This window comes from Hylobates moloch, unplaced genomic scaffold (assembly GCF_009828535.3).
Source record: "Hylobates moloch isolate HMO894 unplaced genomic scaffold, HMol_V3 SCAFFOLD_5, whole genome shotgun sequence".
NCBI classification, from domain to species: domain Eukaryota; kingdom Metazoa; phylum Chordata; class Mammalia; order Primates; family Hylobatidae; genus Hylobates; species Hylobates moloch.
The window spans coordinates 104,209,703-104,224,848 of record NW_026652280.1 but is presented as its reverse complement, the minus strand read 5'-3'; the positions used below and the strand labels follow the sequence as shown (position 1 = coordinate 104,224,848).

General features: G+C 53.1%; 2 protein-coding genes across 8 annotated transcripts in view; one reads left to right on the top strand and one right to left on the bottom strand.

Moving 5' to 3' along the window:
• SETDB1 (SET domain bifurcated histone lysine methyltransferase 1) overlaps positions 1 to 3,157 on the top strand; it is a 38,298-nt gene extending 35,141 nt beyond the window's left edge. For all 5 annotated transcript variants that reach the window (XM_058439311.1, XM_032154746.2, XM_032154747.2 and 2 more), the window contains exons 17-22: positions 602 to 630; positions 1,033 to 1,165; positions 1,417 to 1,582; positions 1,955 to 2,166; positions 2,416 to 2,504; positions 2,667 to 3,157. In XM_058439311.1, the coding sequence (XP_058295294.1) occupies positions 602 to 630; positions 1,033 to 1,165; positions 1,417 to 1,582; positions 1,955 to 2,166; positions 2,416 to 2,504; positions 2,667 to 2,784 (747 nt within the window). In that variant the 3' untranslated portion in view covers positions 2,785 to 3,157. The remainder of the gene's footprint in view (positions 1 to 601; positions 631 to 1,032; positions 1,166 to 1,416; positions 1,583 to 1,954; positions 2,167 to 2,415; positions 2,505 to 2,666) is intronic.
• Positions 3,158 to 3,522: 365 nt separating this feature from the next.
• On the bottom strand, positions 3,523 to 13,554 carry CERS2 (ceramide synthase 2). 3 transcript variants are annotated; one of them, XM_058439313.1, is made up of 11 exons: positions 13,438 to 13,554; positions 7,341 to 7,514; positions 6,818 to 6,935; positions 6,506 to 6,624; positions 6,240 to 6,297; positions 6,084 to 6,134; positions 5,812 to 5,904; positions 5,494 to 5,622; positions 5,176 to 5,282; positions 4,896 to 5,049; positions 3,523 to 4,708 (listed from the first exon to the last, which is right to left on the bottom strand). In XM_058439313.1, exons 2-11 carry the CDS (start codon positions 7,511 to 7,513, stop codon positions 4,568 to 4,570), a joined length of 1,143 nt encoding a protein of 380 aa, XP_058295296.1. In that variant the 5' UTR covers position 7,514; positions 13,438 to 13,554; the 3' UTR covers positions 3,523 to 4,567. The 3 variants fall into 3 exon arrangements, with proteins under 3 accessions (XP_058295296.1, XP_032010634.1, XP_032010635.1); XM_032154743.2 differs by lacking the exon at positions 13,438 to 13,554 and adding an exon at positions 13,045 to 13,277; XM_032154744.2 differs by lacking the exon at positions 13,438 to 13,554 and adding an exon at positions 12,729 to 12,857.
• Positions 13,555 to 15,146: the final 1,592 nt, after the last annotated feature.

Sequence of the window (15,146 nt, the reverse complement as noted above, 5' to 3'; positions counted from 1 at the left end):
TTTCCAGCTGCTTGGGAGGCTGAGGCAGGAGAATCGCTTGAACCTGGAGGGTGGAGGTGCAGTGAGCCGAGATTGCACCACTGCACTCCAGCCTGGGCAACAGAACAAGACTCTGTCTCAAAAAAAAAAAAAAAAAATTATTTTAAAATCTACGCGCCTGGTGGTAGAGGGTGGACAAGTATCTGATTAATTCCAAAATGAAAGATTTATAAGTGATTTTTTAATGTTAAATGCTGTTTCAAGTTATTCACATCATTGTTTCCTTCTACTAAAGTAGAGAAACAAGAATTGATTTTAAGTATCTCTTTGATGATGATGATGCTTTCCACGTTACAGATGGTGAAATTGTCCCTGGTTGATGTAATCCTGCTCGTGGTGTTTTCCCGTGAGCATTAAGCCCCATCACTGAGAAGGCTTAAAGGCTCCAGCCAGGGAGTGTAGTGAGGATTTCTGTCAAGTTGCAGAGTGGTTTACCCACCCCATTTTAGAATGTGTACCTGTCACTGGCTGATGTTATCTTTGGAGGTCATTTGAAGTCTGATTATTGGACTTGTTACCTTAGGCTGTGAAAGCATTTAACCCTTCACTTGTTCTTTTCCAGGACCCTGAGGACCGAAACAAGCTGTCAGTGTAAGTGCCTTTTTTGTTTTGTTTTGAGACAGTCTTGCTTTGTCACCCAGGCTGGAGTGCAGTGGCGTAATCTCAGCTCATTGCAACTTCCCCGTCCCAGGCTCAAGAGAGTCTCCCACCTCAGCCTCCCTAGTAGCTGGGACTACAGGTGTGCACCACCATGCCTGGCTAGTTTTTCTATTTTTTGTAGACACGGGGTTTCACCATGTTTCCCAGACTGGCCTTGAACTCCTGGGCTCAAGTGATGCTCCCAAAGTGCTGGGATTACAGCCATGAGCTACCGTGTCCGGCCCAGTGCCTGTCTTTTTGACCTGACTCCAAATCTGCATTCTTTCAAACCTAGGCTAGAAGCCTAAGAAACAGCCAGTAACCTGTTGGCCTCATTCCTTCCCCTCCCATTAGAGTTACTGAAAGCTCTCGAAATTACGGTTACAATCCTTCTCCTGTGAAGCCTGAAGGACTTCGCCGCCCACCTAGTAAGACTAGTATGCATCAAAGCCGGAGACTCATGGCTTCTGCTCAGTCCAACCCTGATGTAAGTCACCTCAAGCTTATTCAGAGTCTAATAAAGGAAAATGGGCCATTGTCACCTCATCAAGTCCTTCACTATAATTACTGTTAGGTCTTCTACTTCTTTAGCCTTGACTTCCTGTCTTATTTTCTTTCATCCAGCATCTAATCTTCCTCTTGCTACCGCCCCTTCCTGCTAAACCATGGGTAACAGCAAGGACTTAAAGGAGCTCTTCCCATTTACTTCTCTTACTTCTTACCCTCCTGCTTCCCCAGGATGTCCTGACACTGTCCAGCAGCACAGAAAGTGAGGGGGAAAGTGGGACCAGCCGAAAGCCCACTGCTGGTCAGACTTCGGCTACAGCGGTTGACAGTGATGATATCCAGACCATCTCCTCTGGCTCTGAAGGGGATGACTTTGAGGACAAGAAGAACATGACTGGTAGCCTGGAAAAATTTTGGGAATGGTGGGAAGAAATAGTAGGAAACATGGGATAGAGCATTTTTTAAGGAAGCTAAAGAAGTAGCGGGTAAAAATTCAGATCCTAAGAATTGGAGCATCTCTGGGAGGGCTTTCTGACTCCGAGCTAAACTATTGTTTGACACATCCTCTCTCATTTCCAGTTTGCTACTCTTTCCCCTCAGCTTCTTTGTCTAGCAGATCTAATTATGCTTGAAAAAAAAAACTACTACTTAGGATCTTTGAGTTCCAGCTTATTGGTGTTTCTCAGCTGCAATGTTGGGAGAGAAATAGGGGTAGAATGTCCATTCATGAGTCGGGATGGGTCCTGACCCCATTCTCCCTCCTGTCCAGGTCCAATGAAGCGTCAAGTGGCAGTAAAATCAACCCGAGGCTTTGCTCTTAAGTCAACCCATGGGATTGCAATTAAATCAACCAACATGGCCTCTGTGGACAAGGGGGAGAGCGCACCTGTTCGTAAGAACACACGCCAATTTTACGATGGCGAGGAGTCTTGCTACATCATCGATGCCAAGCTTGAAGGCAACCTGGGCCGCTACCTCAACGTGAGACCCCTCTCCCCACCTCTAGATGCTGGATTATCCCATGGTCCTCAGATTTAACATACTCTATAAGCCCACCTTTTCTTGTTATAAACTCTTGATCTCAAAGGATCTTAAAGAGGTAGCTTTCTTTCAAAGCATCTGTTATAATGGGGAGGGTCAGATGGCATCATTTTTCTTCCAACTCTCTCTGCCTGCAAAGCCAGGTTCGGTTTCCCTGGTTCTTATTTGATCCTGTCCTTAAACCTACAGCACAGTTGCAGCCCCAACCTGTTTGTCCAGAATGTCTTCGTGGATACCCATGATCTTCGCTTCCCCTGGGTGGCCTTCTTTGCCAGCAAGTAAGGAGTCAGGAAAGGGGATGACTGGGGAGGGGCAAGGACCACTGAAGTTCTAAGGGCCCCTCTTCTATTCATGATCCAACTCCACCTACATATTCAGTAACCCCAAGTGCCTGGGTTATCTGCTGTCTTCGCCACACACCATCTTTTCTTCCTCTTCAGAAGAATCCGGGCCGGGACAGAACTTACTTGGGACTACAACTACGAGGTGGGCAGTGTGGAAGGCAAGGAGCTGCTCTGTTGCTGTGGGGCCATTGAATGCAGAGGCCGTCTTCTTTAGAGGACAGCCTTCTTCCCAACCCTTCTTGAACTGTCGTTTCCTCAGGAACTGGGTCTTCCTGATTGTTGAACCCTGACCCGAAGTCTCTGGGCTACTCCCCCCAGCTCCTAGTAGATAGAAATGGGGGTTCTGGACCAGATGATCCCTTCCAATGTGGTGCTAGCAGGCAGGATCCCTTCTCCACCTCCAAAGGCCCTAAAGGGTGGGGAGAGATCACCACTCTAACCTAGGCCTGACATCCCTCCCATCCCGTATTTGTCCAAGTGTTCCTGCTTCTAACAGACTTTGTTCTTAGAATGGAGCCTGTGTATCTACTATCTATCTCCAGTTTGTATTATTTCTTGAAAGTCCTTTAACAATATGATAAAACTAAGATTGTGATTTCGTTTCTCTCTCTCAGCCCGATACTCCCAATTCTGGATCTTTCAGTGAGGTATTATCCCCATCCTCCCCTGTGGGCTGCTGTCATTAATCTTCTACCTTGTCTATCTTTGCTTCTTGCATGTGAATTTTTTTAGATAGAGTTCTCGCTCTGTCACCGAGGCTGGAGTGCAATGGCGCAATCTCGACTCACTACAGCCTCTGCCTCCCGGGTTCAAGTGATTCTCCTGCCTCAGCCTCCTAAGTAGCTGGGATTACAGGCGCCTGCCACCACGCCCAGCTAAATGTTTGTAGTTTTAGTAGAGATGAGGTTTCGCCATGTTGGCCAGGCTGGTCTCAAACTCCTGACCTCTAGTGGTCCACCCTCCTTGGCCCCCCAAAGTGCTGAAATTACATGCATGTGAAATTTAAAAAAGAAAATATTACATAACTGCAAGGAAGGCATAAGAAAGACTCTCTTCGTTTATTTAGTTGATCCCCCTTCTCCATTCCTAATAGTCTGACACTTATTGCCATGTTTTATTTAATATTTATTTAATCTTTTAATTTTAAAAAAAACCCATTAACAGTACATTTTGGTCTAAAATGGTCCCTCTGCTGAAATGCTAGGTGCTAGCCATAATTCTGGCTTTAAAACCAAAACCCCAAATATTTAATAAATAAAAATTAGAATTAGTTGCCATTCTACTCCAAACCAGCTAGCCTAGCTGAAGAGAAGAGGGAAGGGGAAGAGGCCAGAGAAAGGAGGAGGCAGTCAGATCTTAGACCTGTGGCTATAGGGACAGCTGAAAGAAGTAGCACTAAGAAAGATCATCTGAGCAGTCCCCAGTACAGCCCCCACTTTTTGGCAGAGGTAGGGTAAGGGTTATGTGCACCCTCCTACCCTCAATTCATTTGTGTCATAGAGGGAAAAAGTTAAAAGTCAGCTCAGCTTTGGTTTCTGGCCCAAGTTAGGGAGCTTAGAAAGGTGAGCCTTGGTCCAGCTTTGGCAGAATGAGGCCCACAGATGGGACAATAAGGCACAACCCTGGCTCTGGAGGTCAGGAAGTCAAAGGCAAACAGCTAGGGCCAAATTCTCAGAATAAGGAATGTGAATTGTAACCCCTACCCACAGAGAGCTGAGGGAGGGCCTCAAAAGCAGTAGAAAGGATGACTTGGAGGATAGGGAAGAAAATACGACCATCCCCCTCTAACAGAATATAACCAACGTCCCCCTACCTGGGGATAGGCTGGTTAGAATTTGGTTTAAAGGCAACTGGGTGACAAGCAAGGAAGGAGGATGCAGAGAACTCTCCTCTCGCTTTCTCCTTTTTCCCCAGAGCTTAAAGTGACCCTATAGTGCGGGGAGGGGGGTAGTTCCTTGGCTTTATGCATTAATCTGGGAGGCAGCTGGAATAATGGTTCAGTCATTCTTACGATGGTTGTTATTGAGGATGGGGTGGCCATTGGCTAGGGGCCGGCTCTTTGCTCCTCCCCCAGCTGCAGCCTCTTCCCCCTCTGAGCTCTCTGTTTCTTCCCGGTCACTGCGTTCATCTTCTACCAGCTGTGGAAAACGGACAAGAAGGGTTATTACATGAGATCCTCAAACCCCTAAGTACTGCTTCTCTCTGAGGGCTTGTTCCTGTTATACCCAGGGCTCCACAATAGTTTTTTAGAGAGTTGCTGGCAAGATGGGAGTTCAGGAAGTTGCAGAGAGTAGTAAGGCCTACACAATGGGGACAGGGCTTCACCTTTCCAGTTATGAACTTGTGGGCCATGCGCAAAATGAGGTAGGCCCAGAAGATATGCAGCAGCTGTAGAACTCCCATCATGGAATTGAAGAAGTAATAGCCAAAGAAGGCAGGATAGAGCTCCAGTGGGTACACCAGGGTGCAATGCAGGATCCTGAGGATTCAAGGAGAGAGAGAACGTGGACAAGAGCAGGTAAGACACTGGGGAGATACAGGAGGGGAAGAAGGGCAAGGCTCCTGATTTCTTCAGAACAGGAGTGTAACCTGGCTGCCTACTCACCAGAAGGGCAGGATGACCAGTCGGGTGATGATGAAAACAATGGCGAAGACGATGAAGATGTTGTTGCAGGTGTTCTTCCATCCCGCATAGTTAAACATCTTGGCTGACTGCATAGAGAGCCCCTATCCATCATCATGGGCTCCTGACTCCCTCGAGTACATTCATATGTACACCCCACTTAAGAGCACTGACTCTGTGCCCTCCTCCTTGGTCCCAGGAATGTCACCCTCCAAATTCCCACCCCACACCTCCCTCCCAAAGAAAGCCAAAGGGACAGAAGAACCTGCACCGGGGTCTCTAGGTTTGAGGAAGCCTGACCTCCAGCAGGTAATCGGAAGAGTCATGCAGAGCCATGATTAGAGTCCCAGCTCGGATGTAATTGGCAAACCAGGAAAAGCTGATGAGGATGATGGTGGCCACATGGTGGATGATCTGTTCCTTGAAATCCTGCAGAGATGATGCAGGCCCCAGGGCCTTTTTTTATTCCCCAGCTCTCACTATGCCTTCTTCCCCCTTGCATTTAGTTCCCCATATACCAACGGCTCCATTCAGAGTACCCAGAAGTCAAAGGAGAGGGTGTTCATCCCAGGGCCTCATTTTGGCTCTGAGGCTTAATTGCACAACCCCTTCACCCACCTTTCGCTTGACATCAGAGGCAATGCTGAAGAGCAGGGACCAGTAGAAGGAAAGTTCAATCATGTAGTACCAATACTGAGAAGGGATAGTGCTCTGGGAGAGGAGAGAGAGGTAAGAGCAACCAGCCCCAAGGGTGTCCCCACTCCACAAACCCTCTAGCCCCTGAGGTTCTTCATTCCATCACTCTAATCCCTCTGCCATGGATTCCACAAACTGTCTCTTCACTAGGGTGTGTCTTAGTCCACCCCCACATGAGGAAGCAGGACTCATACCTGTATGGGATATCCTTCCCAAACTTTCTTCATGTCATAGAACCAGGGTTTCTGCAGAGAGATGGTGAGAAGTTAAAAGAGGAGGAACCCAAATTCCATGGCCTCACCTGACCTTGCCAGAGAACCTACTCCCACCTCCCAGTAATCCCCACTCACATCCACAATGACGGCCATGCCGGCAATGAAGGCAATCAGGTAAAATGTGAATCTCCAGCTGGCAGAGGAAGCAGAAATGGCTAGGTCAGAGGATAGCACAGTCCCCCAACAGCCCCCAAATACCTGCAGTTATCCTCACAAGATACCATTAATAACTGAATTCACCTTCTCACATCTCCCTGCGTATAGCCACCGCCTATCCCTCCCAGCAAGACACAGCAGGATATTCCTTGTCACCCAGCTTCTCCTGCCCCAGCCTCCCCCACCTGGCTTCTCGGAACTTCTTGAGGAGACTGGGCCGGTCCTGGTTGCGGCGGCGGCGGAACCAACGCTCTACCTGGCGGCCAGAGAGCCCACTCTGCCGGGACAAAAGCTCTACCTCCACCTGGGCACAGTGAAGAAGCCCATTGTTATGTTTACCTTCAGAACTCAGCAGCACCCCCACCCTTTCCCAGTAACAACCTCAGTCAGCACCACTGCTTCCCCATCTCTTCACCTGCCAGAGCTAACATTCAAACCCTGTCCCCCCACCACCAAACTCAGTGATTCCCAGAGCCAGAGCAGCATGCGGCTCATACCTGCTTGGGCTGCTTGCCACTGGTCAGGTAGAAATGTTCCAAGGTGGCGTTGGGAGGTGCCCGCAGCCGAGTTTTCTCCTTTATGTTCAAGAGGGCAGCCAGTGGTGTAGCCACGTACCTGGGGAAGGGATATGAGTAAGGTATCTAGCTTGCTGGGAAGGGAAAGGGCTGCAAGCTAAGGCAACTTTACCCTGGCCTCAGTTTCCCCAGCTTCCTGGCAACCCCCTTTTCTCTAGCCTCCAGGGCTGCCCACAGCTGACAAAGCTGCCTGTGTGTTCACTAGTGGCCAGGCGGGTGGCGGGTGGAGAGTGAGAACAAATAACCATTGATGGAAAGGGCCTGGGGGTGCTGAGCCTTCAGGAAGACAATGGTGCCTTCAGGGGAGGGGGTGCACAGTGGGCAGGAACCTGAGCAGCCAGAACATCAGGGTCTAGGGCTAATTAAACAGCAAGGAACAAACTTGAAGTCCAAGAAACTGCAACTGGCAACAGGGGAAGGCATGAGGGTAGGTTGGCATGCTTACAGCTCAAAGAAGTATCGGACGATGAGGAAGAGCAAGGCCAGGGGCAGCGTGATATAGAGATCTGAGGCTTTGGCGTAGACACGTCCATCTCGGTCTTCTAGATCGGCCCAGGTCAAGTTCACAGGCAGCCACAGACGTTCCCACCAGAAGTAATCATACAAGGTCTGGAGCATCCTGAGTGAGGGGCAAAGGGGAGGGCATCAAGAGGGAGTAGCTATGGAGGAAGAGACAGATGAATGAAAGTTTTCAGGATGTATCAAAAGGAGAAGGGGGCAGAGAGTCGAACTCTAGATCCCTATCCTGGCTATGTAGCCTTGGGCAAATCAGTTTCCTCATCTGTAATATGGTGGCTTTCCAGTTTTAACATTTACTGTTAGGCCAGGCGTGGTGGCTCACGCCTGTGGTCCCAGCACTTTGGGAGGCTGAGGCTGGCAGATCACGAGGTCAGGAGTTTGAGACCAGTCTGGCCAACATGGCGAAACCCCATCTCTACTAAAAATACAAAAAACTAGCTGAGTGTGGTGGCAGGCGCCTATAGTCCCAGCTACTTGGGAGGCTGAGGCAGGAGAATGCTTGAACCCAGGAGGCAGAGGTTGCAGTGAGCCGAAATCGCGCCATTGCACTCCAGCCTAGGTGACAGAGCGAGACGCCGTCTCAAAAAAAAAAAAAAAAAGCATTTATTGTCTACAGCAACCTGCAGACGTGATTCCCTGGAATTAAGAAACTTGGGGTCCTTACAACCTCTGATTTCGGGGGGTGGGGGAAGAACCTTGGGGGTCTTGTCATTTTGCTGTCTTAACCTGGAAGACAGGCAGGACCTGGCCCTAGAAGCTGTAGCCAACAATCTGAGTAAAGTCCCTCCCTTATCCCCCCACACTCTGGCCACTTCCTCGAGCCTCCAAGCCAACTCAGCTGAAAGCTTCCGGGGGGTGCCCCAAAACATTGCAGGGCTGAGGCAAACCCTTCTTCCTCTTCCCTACAACCTACAACCCATCTGAGTAGCAGGTCCCTAAAGAAAAATTAAGAGACACGGTAGGCTGGGCAGTGGCTCACGCCTGTAATCCCAGCACTTTGGGAGACCCAGGCAGGCTGATCACTTGAGCTCAGGAGTTTGAGACCAGCCTGGGCAACACGGTGAAACCCCATCTCTACGAAAAATACAAAAATTAGCTGGGTGTGGTGGCACATGCCTGTAATCCCAGCTACTCAGGAGGCTGAGGTGGGAGGATCACTTGAGCCTGGGAGGTGAAGGTTGCAGTGAGCCGTGCTCTTGCCACTGCACTCCAGCCTTGGTAACAGAGTGAGACTCCGTCCAAAAAAAAAAAAAAAAAAAAAAGCCAAGGTAAAGCAAAATTATGTCCCCAAATGATGCTGAGCTCCACAATCACTGGACATCGAACTACTGCACACAAGGATGACACTCCATGCCAAGCCATCTAGTCCCTGCACATAAGGCAGAAGGACCCTATGTATAACTCTTCAGAAAGAAAAGTGAAGGTAGGGCTGCAAAGAGTCAGGGATTGTGGGGCAGGGAACCAAGAGAGCCCACCAATACATCTAACGGAATTAAGAGCTATTCTTTTATTTTCTTTTGAGACAGGGTCTTCCTTTGTCACCCAAGCTGGAGTGCAGTGGTACAATCACAGCTCACTGCAACTTCCACCTCCCAGGTTCAAGCCATCCTCCCCTCCTGCCTCAGCCTCCCGAGTGGCTGGGGCTATGAGTAGCATGCACTACTGAGTAGCACGCACATCTGACTAATTTTTGAAAATTTTTTTTTTTTTGGTAGAAACAGGGTTTTGCCATGTTGCCCAGACTGGTCTTGAACTCCTGGGCTCAAGCAACCTGCCGGCCTTGGCCTCCCAAAGTGCTGGGATTACAGGCATGAGCCACCGTGCCTGGTCAGAGCTATTTCGTATAAATGCTCATCCAGAAAACAGAATCCTAGTCTGCAGGGGAAGACCCATACCCTCTCAGTCTAGGAAAGAGCCACTATGTAAACCTCCTCCCCCAACTGAAAGAGGAACAACATGGTGGGAGTGACCACTTGGATACCCAGAGGAGGGAGGGAACAGTCTGTGTGTGGCTCATGAGGGAAGAGCAGCTGCTTGGAGCTGAGAGGAACGGCAAGATGGTCCAGAAGAGCCAGGGATGCTGGGTCCAGCACAACACCTGGCAATCCTAGGACTCAGCAAGAAGCCGCAGCAGGATGACCATGACAGTCTTCTCCAGGCTCCCCACCCCTTGTTCTCCTCCTGGGAAGGAGATGAGGCGGTGGGATTTAGGCTGGCCCAGAAAGTGAAAGCAAAGACAGGAAGAAAAGAGAGTGGTGAGATTGTTATCCACAGTGACCTGGAGACTAGTTGGTGCCAATGACTGAAGACAGGGCCTGAGACCACAGCTGGGCTGGGCTGGTCCTGCTGCTGCTCTGACAGCTCCCGCTCCACCCCCACCCATCACAGAAGCCCTTGCGAAATCCCTCAGCCCGTCACGGGTCAGTATTCCAGCTCAAGGACTTTACCCCCTTGTCCCCACTCCTGGTCACTGCTCTCTCGGATGAAATCAGAGGTCAGCACTGCCAGTAAAGGAGCTTCAGCTCCACCTTCTCCCCTCCTCCCCTAAATCACACACACATTCCAGACACTGCCCCTGCCCCCTCCACCTCAGCCAGAATAAATATTTAATTAAACAGATGGAAGGAAGCCTTCTGAACTGAACAAAATTAAATGTAATTATCCACAGTGGAACTTTCCCCACACAAACACACACTTTTTTCCTAGAAAAAAGTTGTAGAAAATTGAATAAAGAAGGGACAAGGGTAGAAAATGCACAGAGAAGGGACAATGCGGAACACCTTGATGTGTGCACATGGCCCCCTCTTCCCACTTTTTTGCTCAGCCTGATTGGAAGCGAGAAATCAGCCTGACCCAGTCACCTGACTGCTGTCTCTTGGAGCCCAACTTCTCCAGGGAAATGTAAAGCCAAAGGTACCATGTTGCCCCGGAAGTCCTAGACTTCAGATCCCATCCCCAGCCAGGTCTGTGAAAACTGGCAGGGATGTTTCTCCAGTCAGGCGGCTGGAGTCGCAGAGGGAGGGTGGAGCCCCTGCTGGACTCCTGGGGCCCAGGAATGCCTCATGCCTGCAAAGCAGGGGGTGGGGGGCAGGCAAAGTAGGCACTAGAGCATGGTCAAGGACAGACACCTGGGCAGTGCAACTTCCTCATCCCCAAGATGAGATAGCGCGCCTGTCCTCTTCCACTCCAAGCAGGGAGAGTGGAAGACTTGGGAAATGCAGATTAATGGGGGCTTTTACATCGAGGTTGCAGGCTTCCCATGACCACAGCCCTCCCTGGTGGTCCTGCACCTCCATTGGCAGAGAGGCACTACCCCCATCTCCCCAGCAGGGAGGCCCCAGATTCAGCAGGGTCAGGACCTCTGACTCAACATGAGGGGAGGGGAGGACAGCTGGGGCCTGGCCGGCCTCACTTACACATCCCCACAGAACCAAAGAGTTGGGTCCCTGTGGCAGTACTGGGGAGGCCTCTTAGCACCAGCACACGGATCCAAGCAAGACCCCATAAACAAGAGGCTGGGGCAAGAAAAGGTGAAGTGTACACAGGGTAAGGAGACAACCCTGTTTTTCCAGGCCCCCTGGGCCTTCAGGGCAGTTACTTGACTTCTTGTGGAGAAAATCACATCTACAAACACTTTTCCACCCAGACTTCACTCCCCCATACACGTGAAGAGACATGGTATCTGTCTACGCTCTCTCTCACACACACCTGCCTTGGAGGCACAGGTGCCACTTTCTGAGGCACAGGCTGGAAAGGGGCCAGAAGAGCAAGGATTTAACTGGCATTGGATTAGCAGGAACTTGAGCAGGACTCTGTCCAGCCCCAACCTTTGCCCCAACTCTGACACCCCCACAAGACCCCTCTAGGTGGAAGAAAGGAGCAGAGGGTCCCCATGGGAGTTTGTAGATCCAAAGGGCTGAGAGGGCAGAAGTTTGGGCCTGAGAGGAAGGAATTCTCTCAGACTCCAGGTGGTCAGTCTGACTGGCTCTCATAGTTTGGAGGAATAACTGAGGCAAATAGAAAGGAGTTGTTGACAAGGGAGGAGTGACAAAGGTCCCACCCGCTCCCTGCTTCCACTGAAGAAGTCCTGAATAGTCTTCCTTGTTAAAAACTTTCAGGCAACAGCAGCAGGTCATGAACTAGAAGTCTACAAGCCATGGATGGAGCCAAGGAGAGGTGTGTTATCCCTCCAGGCTGCAGGATGCACCTCAAAATAAGCCAGATTGTAAAAAAGAGGTGGGTGAGAGGCAGTCAGAACAGTAGTCCTCAGCCTCATCTGGCCTACAGCTTGTCTGGAAAGTCCCACCAAAGGCCTCCACAGACCCAAACACTGCATGAGACTACGGCCCCAGGGGCAGGGAGAGGCCGTGAGAGACAGCTGGGGCGGTGTTGAAGGACACAGTGAGGGATCAGCCAGCCTGTGGCCAGTGACAGGGGAAAAAGGCCCTTCCTCCCAGGGTAAAATCTGGCCAGAGGCCCCAGTGAGGGGAGTGGGGGACCAGGGGAGAAAAGGATCTCTCGCTGGAACAGACTGTGCAAATCACGGTACGGTCAGGGCCAGGTCCTCCGGGACAGGGCTGCAGGCAAGTCCTTACCCTTAGGAGCCCCTTTACATGTGCAGCCACTCACACCCAGGTGCGGTCACCCCGACTCCGGTATGCGGCAGCAACCGCCACCCACCCCTGCCCCATCACAGATATGGGGGTGACTGCCTGCTGGAGGCCTGCTCGGACTCAGTTCTCCAGGAACAGGGGCTCACTGCATTCGCCACGATCCTCAGAACCCCCTGAACCTGGGCCTGGCAACTCAGGTGACTGAAACCAGGTTTTGATGCCAGGAGCTAGGCTTAGGGAGGGAGAGACTCCAACTGCAGGCTAAAGATGAGTGCTCTACACCTGCAGTCAACCCACTTGCCACGGGCCTCTAGTGATTAACAAGCTACGGCCCTGAAAGCCAGTTCCACCAGGAGCTCCCTTGCCAGCCATCCACACCTCATAACGGTATGCCTTAGCCCTACCGGGCCGGGGCAGGCGCTCCGGGCCGCTCCTTCCTGTTTCTCGCTAAGCACATGGAAGCTCTGACCTCGCCTGCGAGATGAGCACGGTGGGCCGGTAGGAAGAAAACCGGGCAGGGTCCTCCCCTCTCCCACCACCCGAGCCACAGGACGCGTGCAGGCCAGGGCAACCCCGCGGGCCGCTGCCAGGGTGGAGGCTCTCGCGCCAATGGTCACCAAGCTCCTCCACTCCCCAACAAAGGGGCGCCCGCGGCTCGGCCCCGTCGCCCGCAGCCCCCGCGTCCCCACCTTCCGCCCTACCTGTTGCCCGGGAGAGCTTCTGCGGCTCAGGGCGGTGGTGCCGCGGACACCGCGGCGCCAGGCCCGCCGGACCCGGCCGCTCCCTTGAGGCGCTGCGCCCGCCTTCCCCGGCCGCCGCCATGAGCGCCCGCAGCGCCCCCCGCCAGCACCGCCCCCACCCCGCCCCGGCCCCGCGGCCTTCCCAGCCCGGCCCCTCCGCGGCCCCGCGACAAAGCGGCCCCCGAGGCTCCGAACTTTTCCGCAGCCCCTTCCCACCCCCGCGCAGAGCTCGGGCGCCTGGCGGGGGCCCCGGCGCCGGGCAAGGGCCCCGACTCACTCGGCGGCAGCGCTGGCGGGGCCGGGGCCGCTGCTCTGTGTGCTCCGTCTGCTCGGGTGGCTGCTCCGAGGCCCCGAGGCCTGGCTCCCCGCGCCTCTCCTCCCTCTTCCGCCCGCCCGCCGGCCCGCGCCCGCCCTCGCCCTCGCCCTCGCCCTCGCCCTCGCCCTCCCTCCTCCGCCCGCCGCCGCCGCCGCCCGCCGAGCCCAGTCGAGCTGAGCCCGAGCCCAGCCGGGAAAGAAAGGCCGCGAGCAGCCCAAGGGCCGGGAGGCTGGGCGTGGACGGGAGAGGAAGGCAGGGCGGGCCTCTGCGCTGCGGCTGCCCCTTCGCCCCGGCGCGGGAGCCCGGACCCCAGCCCTCCGCCCCCGGACCCGCAGCCGCGTCCACGCCCGTCACCTTGCGCTAGAGAAGCCCCCGACGTGGGGAGGCGGGTGCGGGCTCCTCCCGCCACTTCGGTCTCTTTTCGGGGTGGGAGGTCTCCCACTGGGACCGACACAGATGCACTGGATGCCGCGGGGTCCCGGGCTCCGAGCGGCGGTGTCCCTGCCCCCTCACTCCTACCCACCCCCAACTGCTGTGCGGCCCCCGGTCCCAGCCAGGGTGGGCACATTCCCACTTCCAGCCCCACGGGGCGCGGGCGGAGGAGGGCGCAGCCCGGGGGTCCTGCCCAAGTGCCTCGCGCCGAAGCTGAAAACCTCTCCAGGGCAGACCGAAGCAGCCGACCCTCCAGACCCAGTCGGAGCCTGCGACGACTCGGGCGACCCTCGCCTACCCCGCCGTAAAAGCCGCGGCCTTTCCACCTAGGTGCTGCAGAACCTACCCCCGTGGCAAGGAGGAGCAAACCCGAACTTGGGCACAGCCGGCGGCCCTGTCTCAATGAGCCACCCCAACTTTTGTTTTGTAAAATGTATTTGAGTTTTCAAATGACACCACGTTTATCCGTATTCGATTTCGTGTTAAAAAGTGTTTTCTGGCCGGGCGCGGTGGCTAACGCCTGTAATCCCAGCACTTTGGGAGGCCGAGGCGGGCAGATCACCTGAGGTCAGGCGTTCGAGACCACCCAGGCCAACATGGTGAAACCCTGTCTCTACTAAAAATACAAAAATTAGCCGGGCGCGGTGGCGCACGCTTGTAATCCCAGCTACTCCGGAGGTTGAACCACGAGAATCGCTTGAACCCTGGAGGTGGAGTTTGCAGTGAGCCGAGATCTCGCCACTGCACTCCAGCCTGGGCGACAGAGTGAGATTCCGTCTCAGGAAAAAAAAAAAAAAAAAGTGTTCTCCCCTTGGCCTGGCGCGGTGGCTCATGCCTCTAATTTCAGCACTTTGGGAGGCCGAGGCGGGCAGATCACTTGAGGTCAGGAGTTCAAGACCAGCCTGGTCAACATAACGAGACCCCCATCTCCTTTATAAATAAATTTAAAAAAAAAGTTTTCCCCTTGAGTCGTGTGGTAAAATTACTGTTTCGGAAGTAATTACTGTTGGAAGATGCAACATGGTTTTCCTAGAAAGCTGGTCTTAACTCCTAACGTGAAGGAGTAGTGACTAAGATGTATTTGAGGGCTCCTATACAGGGAGAGCTGCAGCTTACTCCATGGAGAGGTACTTTTGTCAAATTTCTCACCTAGATGAAGTAGTGCCTTTTTTATGCTGTCGCAATCAGAGCCTCTGACAGTAGCTTGTTTCCCCCTTTATCTGGTCAAGTCCTCGTAGGAAGGAGTGCAACCCCCACTAATCCGGTTGGAGGGCCCATCCCTCATCTCAGGCCCTTTCTGGAGGGTAAGGAGGTAGAGGCTGTCCGACCCAACTGTTTGTTCTGCCTCTCTTTTCAGGGGGACCCACAGCCCTGGCACACCATGGGAAAGATGAGAGTGGTGGCCCCTAACCAGCTCCCAGGGCTTCTCCAGGCTTTTCTAAGCCCCAGGCCTGCCTGATTTCCCAGTTTCCAGCAACCCCTCCAGCTGTGTTTTCTCCTCCCTCCCTTATTAGCATATCTTCCATTGTATCTTTCTTTCCTTTCTTTTTTTTTTTTTTCCTTTGGAGACGAGGTCTCACTCTGTCACTGCAGCCTCGACCTTCCAGGCTCAAGCTATCCTCCGCCTCAGC